A 9,726-nucleotide genomic window follows, 5' to 3' on the forward strand; every position below is an offset into this window, starting at 1 on the left:
CGGCTTTTTTTCTTTTTGCTTATGTGGTGCTGGGGAATCGAACCCAGGGCCTCATGCATGCAAGGCAAGCGCTCTACCACTGAGCCAACTTCCCAGCCCGAGTCTCATGAACTTTCTTGCCTGAGGCTGGCGTTGAATTGTGATTCTCATATCTCAGCTTCCTGGATAGTGAGGATTACAGGTGTGAGCCATCAGCTCACACCTTTTTTTTTTTTTAAATACTGAGATTGGAAGGCAGGGTCTCTCTCTACCAGTTGAGCAATTCCTTTTTCCTTTTCTACTAGATAGGGTTTAATTTTTGTCCCTAGGACTGCGTCAAGCCAGGAACCTATGTCTTCTGCATACCTGGTATGACATGTTTGAATCACCATGCACAGCTTGTTTCTTGGGATGGTTGATGCAGGGGGGAAGGGTCACTAACTTTCTTTACTTTCTGGCCTTAAAAACTGATCCACCAACTCTGCCTCCGGAGTAGTTGGGATTACTGGCATAAGCCACTGCACCTGGGCTAACAGAGTCATTTTTAGAATAGTTTTAGATTCACAACAAAATCAAGTGAGGTACCTACATTTCCCCAAAATCTCTCTCATCACCCTAGACCATAACACTATTCTCAACATCTCCACTACAGAACATATGTTCTACAGAGGGTGAATCTACACTGACACTTCATTGTCATAATCCAGAGTCCAGAGTGCACATTAGGGTTCATTTTGATGTTATGGGGCCAGGGTAGGGGAGCAAGTGGGGCTTTAGTAATATTTTTTTCTCCTGGTAAAACAGACATGACACAAAAATTTTCATTATAGGGGCTGGGAAAGTGGCTCAGTGGTAGAGTGCTTGCCTTGCATGCTTAAGGCCCTGGGTTCGATTCCTCAGCACCACATAAGCAGAAAAAGCCGGAAGTGGTGCTGTGGCTCAAGTGGTAAAGTACTAGTCTTGAGCTGAAGAGCTGAGGGACAGGGCCTAGCCCAGAGTTCAGGCCCCAGGACAGACAAAAAAAATTATTATAAGCACTAAACATATAATAGTTCTTTGGCATCAAGTCCATTCCTGTTGTACAACCAGCACCTGCACTCATCTTCCAGGTCTTTCCATCTTGTGAAGTTAATACTCTGGAGCTGATGTGGTATGATGGAGCTGGAAGCAGGAGGGTTATTTGAGCTCACAGGTTCAAGACCAGGCTAGGCAACATATGAGACTTCCATCTCAAGAAAGCTGAAAAAAATTAAAAAAAAAACAACAGATTTTAGCAGCATTCACCTGTAATCCCAGCACTCAAGAGGCTGAAGATGGAGGACCATGAGTTTGAAGTCAACCTGAGCCAGACTCTGTATCAAAAATTAAATCAAACTAGTCTTCTAAACAAGACACCCAAAGCTTAACTCAACACCTATACTCATCACTCATTCCCTAGAGTGTTTTCCCCCCAGGCCCTGGCAAATGCCATTCTCATTCTATTTCTATGAATGCGAGTACTGTAGGAAGCTCCCATAGTGAAATCGAATAGTATTTGTCCTTTGGAGACCAGAGTCCTACACTAAGCACAATGTTCTTAAGATTTATTTTTGTACAATGTACCAAAATTTACTTCCTTTTCCAGGACTTTAATATTCCATTCTATGGACGTACCACTTTAGGCTTATCTGTTTGTCTCTTGATGGATACTTGGGCTGCTTCTGAGTTTTATGCATTTTTATGCTTGGTAGTACTAGGATTTGAACTCAAGAGCCTTGTAACTGGTAGGCAGATGTTATACTACTTGAGCCATGCCTCCAGTCTTTTCTGCTTCATTATTTGTTTAATAAGGTTGTACTTTTCCCCAGGACTACCTGGACTGTAGTCCTCCTATTAATGCTTATTTATGAGCCACAAGACCTGCCTTATTTTGAAAGTTGTGAAAATTGGTTAGTATCCCACTCTTAATTAACTATATTCAAACATGTATCTAGATATTCCTTAATGCTATTTTAGAAGTTGGCCCAGTGGTCACTCTGGCCTTGACCTTGGAGATTTTTGAGAACACAAAAGATCTAAGGACAGAGGGAAGAGCTTGGAGGTCCATTAGATGGCAAGTAATGTGTCTTGTCCTACAGATCCTTTTGCAACTAATGTTGACCTCACAGTGGCCCAAAGATTATGTAGGTATTTTCTGCTAGATTGCTAGTGGAGGAAGGGGTCCATGAGCAGTAGGACACAGAGCATCTGAAGTACACCCACAGCAGCCATATCTTTCCCAGCATCTCCAAACTCACCTGGTGTCTCTCTGTCACTTAACCTTGGTCTGTAGTGTTTTTCGAGGACAGGAATGGTTTTGTTCTTGTTTTGTCTGTGTTGCAATTGTGGTGTAGGGTCCCCACTAGTTGTCAAGTGCTCTGACACTGAGCTACACCCCCAGGCCAGTGATGACAGCATCACTGTGTAAGGTAGCATTTCCCAAACTTGCCTCTCAGAGGAGTAAGCTTATGACCCATCAGAGGGCCAAACGCTATCAAGTTCAAATGTCCAGGGTTCTGCCCACAGTGTGGGGCAAGCCTCAGGGCAAATAGAGAAGGAAGGGTGTCAGCTTAGGAGACTTATTGGGCAGGCTGACTGGAGCAAGCTCCTAGGTTTTACATTGTCCTGGAACAAGTCAATCTTGATTTTTTTTGTCTCTGCGTGTTTGACTTAGTCTGCAACAACTATCACTGTAACTTGGATCCACATTAGGTTAAGGACACGTCCTTACAGCATGTCAATAAGACCTTCTTCTGGGATTCCCTGGACCTACTGTAGAGTAGAACCAGGAGTGCTCCTGGCAGAGAAGCCAGAAGAGCCTCAGTGCTGAGTGACAGTAGTCTTGGCTTGAATTTCTACTCCTTGAACATGAGCTATGTATACTTGAGTATGTCTCTGATTTTCCTCACTGTAAAATATTGATAACCTGGTCATATGAGAATGAAATGAGAGTGTGCACATAAACTCATGAATCCAGACAAATTATTGATATCTACTATATCTATAGTAGTGACTGGTACACAATCAAGACTTAAATTCCTTTCCTTCTGCCTTGTCATTTGTCTGTTGCTCTGCCCTGGAAAAATGTCTCCATTTCTTCATACAGTTGTGAATCTACCCCTTACTGGAATTGCCTCACTTCCTACCAATATGCTCTGCTGTTGAATATCTTTTTGGCTACAGAATATGTGTGTGTGTGTGTGTGTGTGTGTGTGTGTGTGTGTGTGTGTGTGTATGTATTTGCAATAAGCTTTCTCTGGAAGAATTTTTTTTGACACATTGCATTCTCTATGAGATACAAATATGGCCAGATTTCTAGGTAGTCCATGAACTCAGGCCTATGACAAGATCCAAGAAGATCCAGAGTGTGGGAAGACCAGAGATATCCTGACCAGAGATATCCTGGCCTACTGTTTTCCCAGGGCCAGAACTGCCCAGATCCAAGCCCTACATTTAGTGAGTGAGCCAGAGGGTCAAGGTCTTCTGGCCTCCACGTCTGGAATCTGATGACTAGATGCCTAAGTGTTTCTTCTCAGTATCTCTTATGTGTTTATTCTGTAAGGCTAGATCCAACTTTATTAAAATATGCATTCACTTACTTGTGGTCTGAACCTATAATCCTAGTTGCTCAGGAAGCTGAGACCTAGAGAATCTGAGTCTAGCCTGGACCCAAAATTTACTAGACTCCAACAGACTGGTGGTGTTGGTCATGGAGTGTTAAGTCTAGCAAGTGTGAGGCCCTGAGGCCCTAATAACACCAAGAAATGCATCCAGAGATATGTCCTTTGCTACAACAACTTCTACCTGTACTTAGCTGGGTGAAGTATGATATTGTATTTTCCACTCAAAACTTGTAAAAGAATAGTTGTCTCTTCAGTAGCCGTTACTTTAAATTATTCTGGAGTAAATATATATCACACGAAATTTCTCATTTTAGGCATTTAAAACTATACAACATGACACAGTTCATTTGCAATGTTATATGACCATCACTACTAAACCTAAAATCTTTTTATGACCCCAAACTAAAACTCCATATCCTTTAAGCAATACTTTCCACAATGCTTCTCTGACCTGGTAACATTTAACTTGCTTTCTGCACTAAATTTGTTTATTCCAGATACTTCCTGTAAATTAAATTACAGTATTTGTCTTTTTCTGCTGGTCCATTCATTCAACACATTTTCAAGATTCCTTCATGTTGTATAAGGAAGTATTTTATTTCTTTTCGTCCTGGAATAATATGCTGTATGATTTTGAGGCCATGTTTATTGATCTATTCATATATTGATTGATTTACCTTTATTTATTTTATTTATTTAATTTTAGTTTTTGCCAGTACTGGGGCTTCAACTCAAAGCTGAGGCACTGTTTCTCAGCTTTTTGCTGAAAGCTCATGTTCTACCACTCGAGCAATAGCTCCACTTATAGCTTTGTGATGACTAATTGGAAATAAAACTCTCATCAACTCTTTTACCCAAGCTTCATATTTCAGCCTCCTGAGTAGTTAGGATTATAGGTATGAATCATAGGCGCTCAGCAGCTTTTACTTTTGGTCAGTTATGACATATATGAAAGAAAATTTAACAATACCATTGCCTAAAAGTGATGACTTTTAATGTTTTATTCTAAATTCTTTGTTTTGTTTCTATACTTTTTCTAGATAGTGGATGTTAAATCTTTTACTATAATAATTTACTCTAATTTCCATTTAATATTCTAGCACTAATACTATTCTGTTCTATTAAAAATGTTCAAAGTATTACTTAACCATCCCTTAGTCTTAAAAAGAATTAAAGCAGATCCCAAGAGCCAAAGGCAAAGTTCCAGAGTTTGCTTGCATTTACAGGACACTATGCCAATGATTCTGTGCTATGCCCAGTCCTCTGGCTTCAGTGCCCGGTATCCTAGTTGGCCATAACAGACTTCTCACCATCTTCCTTTTCTGCCCCAACAAGGGCTGAAAATCCAGGTATGCTGGGAGCCAGACAGAGGACAGTGTGACATTGGTCTAGAACAATTTTGGAAAGGGCACTGAAATATCCTTTGTTATAATATAAGCCAATAAATCTTTCTTTCAAAAAAAGTGATCTCAGAGGCCACCAAATGGCTTCTTCTGTACACGTGGGGCAGGACAATTTACACCCAGGACAATTTACACCTTGATGCCCAGATGGGCATTAAGAAGAAATGAACCCTAAAATTCCTTGAATGCATAGGTGGATTTCCCCACTTCCACCATCTTCTCCTTGGGCTTCTTGACCTGATCTAGGGTGCGTCTTTGCCTCTGTTGGTTGAATTCGCTTCTCTTCTAAAGGACGAGGCCTGGGACAACTTTTGCCCTCCCACTTCTAGCAACATTATTGTGATCATTTCTTGATCAGGAAGGCTGGGAAGGCCCTGTCTAGAAAAGTTCCCAGTGCTAGAGTAACCCAGGCCAGTCCCTGGCCTTGTTAGCATTTCCTCCCTGCTCTGAGCATGGGAATAAAGGATGGATGGTAGAAATGGTTTGTGTCACTCTATGGTACAGACAGGTCTAGGTACTTGGAGGCCATGTTTTCAGGCTGCTTGCCAAGAGGTGCTATTAGGTTGGTGAGGGGCACCCCAGCCTGCTGGTGTGTGGACTGCTCTCTACACAGGGCTTCTTGGACAGCAGGACAGAGTGGCTAGGTACCCTTCCCTTCTAACTTGTCTTGTTTTTGTTTCAATGACAGAGTTCCTGTGCCTTCAGGTTATGACAGACTCAACTGCAAGACTATCTTTTATAAGGAGAACTGCACGTATAGCGTGGTGGAGCGAGATGACCCAGGAAAGACATGCGATGTCAGCAACTGGGTATTGTAGAGAACAACATCCCATGAGTAGCATCAGCCTGCCCAATCCAGGCCTAGTTTTTCAACAGCCTTGATATTCTGTGATTGTGTAGCACTACCTGATAGTAAAAACTTCTGAGAAAACATTTGAATATGTGTATACTTTACGTTTACCAATTATTTTTGCATTGATTTAATGCACATTATAGAATATACAAATATTTAAAGGAGACAAAAATAGATAAAAGTTACAATACTTTTCTAACTCTCCAATAAATAATCCTATGTCCTTTCCTAGGGATCCCTGCCATTTCTTCCATATCTGGTGTCAGCATTCTGCTGCCCATGTCCTCCTTTTCTAATGAACAGTGAAAAAATTATGTATTCAAGAAGAGTTTGTAATATATTCATGTTTGCCTTTCCTTCCTCTTCTTCAGGAACTATCCTTTTTCTTGAGTCCCCAGGATCCACTGCATTTGCTTGAGTTTAGAGCAGATTACAGAACAGCCTGAAAAATACCCCCAGGATCTCATCATACACCCTGACAAGGAACTCAAAATTTAAGGCTCTGTCTGTAGTGGGGAATGAACTGGGTATATGAGTTCAGTATCAACTTTCTATGATCACTGAAAATGGAGTTTCTTCAAACAGTAACATGGATAATATACATTCACTCAACACTTATCTGAGTGTGTAGGCCAGGTTGATCTGGACCGTGTATATGACATACCACAGACAAGTATAGCTATCGGATAAACAGGTAGGTAAGTGATGAAGTGCTCTATTTCCCCTGCCCTTAAACCCTATCTGTTCAAACATGCTATGTGAAACTCTTGAGCAATCCAGTAGGCCCCTCCAGTAATAAAGAAGTGTTCAGTCATTTTCACATACAAAGAACTTTCATTCCTCAGTCTACAACATGCTCGAAGAAGGAATGGAGGATGGGAGATTTAAGGGCACCACGTAGGGTTGGTTCCTGTCTGAGGAAGTCATCAAGCTGGCTTCCTCTGGGGCTTTTCTGGCCTTGGGGACAACTCTCTTCTGTTCCTTTTTCTCCACAGCTCCTTTTCCATTCACAGGCTCCAATGTTCTCACAGTTTCTGCATCGGAATGTGTGTCTCCTACTTCTGTTGATGTTGCCTTGAGCTTGTAGGAATCAGCTGGGAGGGGACCCACAGGGCCCTGTATGACCTTATCCATTGCTGGAAAATGCAATGAAGCACTTGGCATTAGCTTGGGGGACTTCAGTCAAATCAAGACAAAAGAGACCCATTTTAGCATCTGGTCATAGGTAAACCAACCAAAAAAAAATATCCACATGCATCATGTTATACCAGAAAAGGAAAAAAGGGAGAGAAAGCGTGGTAGGATTCAAAGTGTGTTGTGATATGGTTCACACAAGAATATATTTTGGAGTCAGGTGATGGGGGTTAGAATCTGGACTTGACATTTATTTGCTTAATCTTTAAAAATAGTGCAAGTTTGGTATATTGGTGTACACCTGTAATCAAAACACTCAGGAGGGTAAAACAAGAGTATTTCAAGTTTGAGACCAGCCTGTGCTGACCCGGTCTCAAAACACTTAGGACTGGGGGTATAGCTAAGTGGCAGCATGCTTGTTCATTAGCATGCACAGGCATTTAATCCCAGCACCCCAAAAAAGAAAGAGGAGGTAAGGGGGAAAAAAAGAGGAAAGAAAGGGAGGGAGGAAAGTGTAAGGTCTGCACAAGGACAACTCCCAACCTCTTGGCTAAGTTTCCGCCCAGTATCTGTTACCTAGGTAACTTGCAGACATGGAAACAGTTACTTCCCTCTCCTGCTAGGTCACATCCTGGGCCACCTCTGGTCACATCCCTCCCATCTGACCTTAGGAGGGTCCCAGAACCTGAGGTCATGTCTGGATCCACTGTGGCCACACCTTTCCCCCACCAGACCACACCTCTTCCTGCCCCTGGCCTAGATAAGTCCTGGCCCAGGGGTGGGTCGCCCCTTTTCCTTTTCAGCCATGCCTCTCCACCATGCATGGAGGGGGCAGCAGTTCAGTAAATAAACTTCTTCTCCTGCCTGAATAGTGCGTGGTGTTCTCTTCATCGGCTATCTAATGAAACCTACCTATTTAATATACCTTACAGAAAGAATAAGGCAGAAGTAAAAAAGAGGTAAAATTTACATCACATAAAATGTGTAACAAAATATTTTGTAACTGTGCATTCAGTGGCATTGAGTACATCTATATTGTGCAACCATTACCGTGATTCAAATTCAGAACTTTCGATCACCCCAAACTGGCATTTTATACCTATTGAATGATGACTCCCTACACCACTTTTTCTAGTCTTATACCCATAGTTCTCTTTCTAAGTATTTGACTACTCTCATAATGGGGTAGTAGATGCTGAATAAGAAAATAAAATTCTCATGCTTTATAGCATATTAGGACAAGTATAGTTGACAAGTTAATTGGATGTTCAACATATCAAATAGAGAAACTTTTCACAATTTCTTCTACAAAGAAATGATGTTTGAGGTGACATGCCAATGATCCAAATGTGATCATCACACATTGTACCTATATATTGTAAAGTAACACTGTACACTACTAATCTGTATAATTAAACTACGTATCAACAAAATAAAAATGTATTTGACAAAAGAATTTGGCTTGCTCTGTGTCTAGGTGGAATTGTTACAAATTATTTACTTGGGGTCTTTCTGTTCTGTCTAGAATGAAATAATAAACTTATTTTCTTTTTTTGGGTGGGAGAGTTTGGGGGGAGGAGTCTGGTCGTGGGGCCTGAACTCTGGGCCTGGGCGCTGTTCCTCAGCTCTTCAGCTCAAGGCTAGCACTCTACCACTTGAGCCACAGCGCCACTTCCTGCTTTTTTTTTTCTTTTTCTTATGTGGTGCTGAAGAATCGAACCCAGGGCCTCATGCATGTAAGGCAAGCACTCTACCACTGAGCCACTTTGCCAGCCCAATAGACTTATTTTCTATTTTAATTGCCAGCTCATCAAAGACAGCAAGACTGTAAGATCATTTGAGAGAAAGTCTTTAATTCAGAGCTAACATTGCCATACTGCAGCACAGGAGGGTTTCTCCCAGCTGCTCACAATGAGTTGGGCAGCCTGCTTAGCCAGAAAGGGTTATGATAACTGTGACTGTGCCAATCCTAGCATTCCACTGATGCAAATGAAGGATTCTGTTTGCACCAATCATGGTATAGTCCCTGTCACTAAATCATAGGTCCTCCTTCTTCAGCTCCTCCTCCTTCTAGAGGTACCAGAGTTTGAACTGTCTACTCTTCCAGGTACAGGGGTTTGAACTCAAAGCTTCTCACACTTGTTAAACAGGAGCCCTGCCATCAGGGAAAGGAGGTGCTCATTCAACTGGCCTGGGTGCTGGTGGCTACTGTGGTCACAACAGCGTGCAATATGGCCTGCAATAGTGTGCAAGCTGCTTGCTAGCGCAGCACCTTTTGGAGCCACAATTGTACTTTGGGTGTTGTTGACATGAGGGCATTGTGGATGCCTGGCTAGCAGACTCCTGCTTAAGGCAGCTGGAGCTCTAAAAAGGGTCTGGAGTCCTGCTTAGGGAATTCATTCTCCCCAGTCCTTAACATTATCTCAGCACATTTAAAGGTAAAAGAGACTTCCAGAAGGGTGCATTAACAAAGGCTTCTCATCCATAGCCGTGCTTTTCAGTTTTTAACAATGCTGTAACAATGCTTAAATACAGAATCTGAATCTCGTATCATGTGTACTGCTGTAGCCAGCAGGGCGGACGCCACGCAGGGCGCCGCACCCCGAGCCCTCTAGAGGGCAGTCGCGGGCTTTCCGGAGAGCCCGCACAGGTCTCGCGAGACTGTCAGAAGTGCGTGGCGAGGCGTAGGAGGAGGGCGAGCTCTCGCGATAACTCT

The 9,726-nt window shown here is 42.4% G+C and overlaps 1 protein-coding gene across 1 annotated transcript in view; it reads left to right on the forward strand.

The window, feature by feature from the left end:
* Positions 1-5,914, forward strand: part of Msmb (microseminoprotein, beta-) — a 14,153-nt gene extending 8,239 nt beyond the window's left edge. Inside the window, exon 4 of the mRNA XM_013036209.1 lies at positions 5,712-5,914. Within this exon, the coding sequence (XP_012891663.1) occupies positions 5,712-5,841 (130 nt within the window). The 3' untranslated portion in view covers positions 5,842-5,914. The remainder of the gene's footprint in view (positions 1-5,711) is intronic.
* Positions 5,915-9,726: the final 3,812 nt, after the last annotated feature.

Source organism: Dipodomys ordii, unplaced genomic scaffold, assembly GCF_000151885.1.
Source record: "Dipodomys ordii isolate 6190 unplaced genomic scaffold, Dord_2.0 Scaffold259, whole genome shotgun sequence".
NCBI classification, from domain to species: Eukaryota; Metazoa; Chordata; class Mammalia; order Rodentia; family Heteromyidae; genus Dipodomys; species Dipodomys ordii.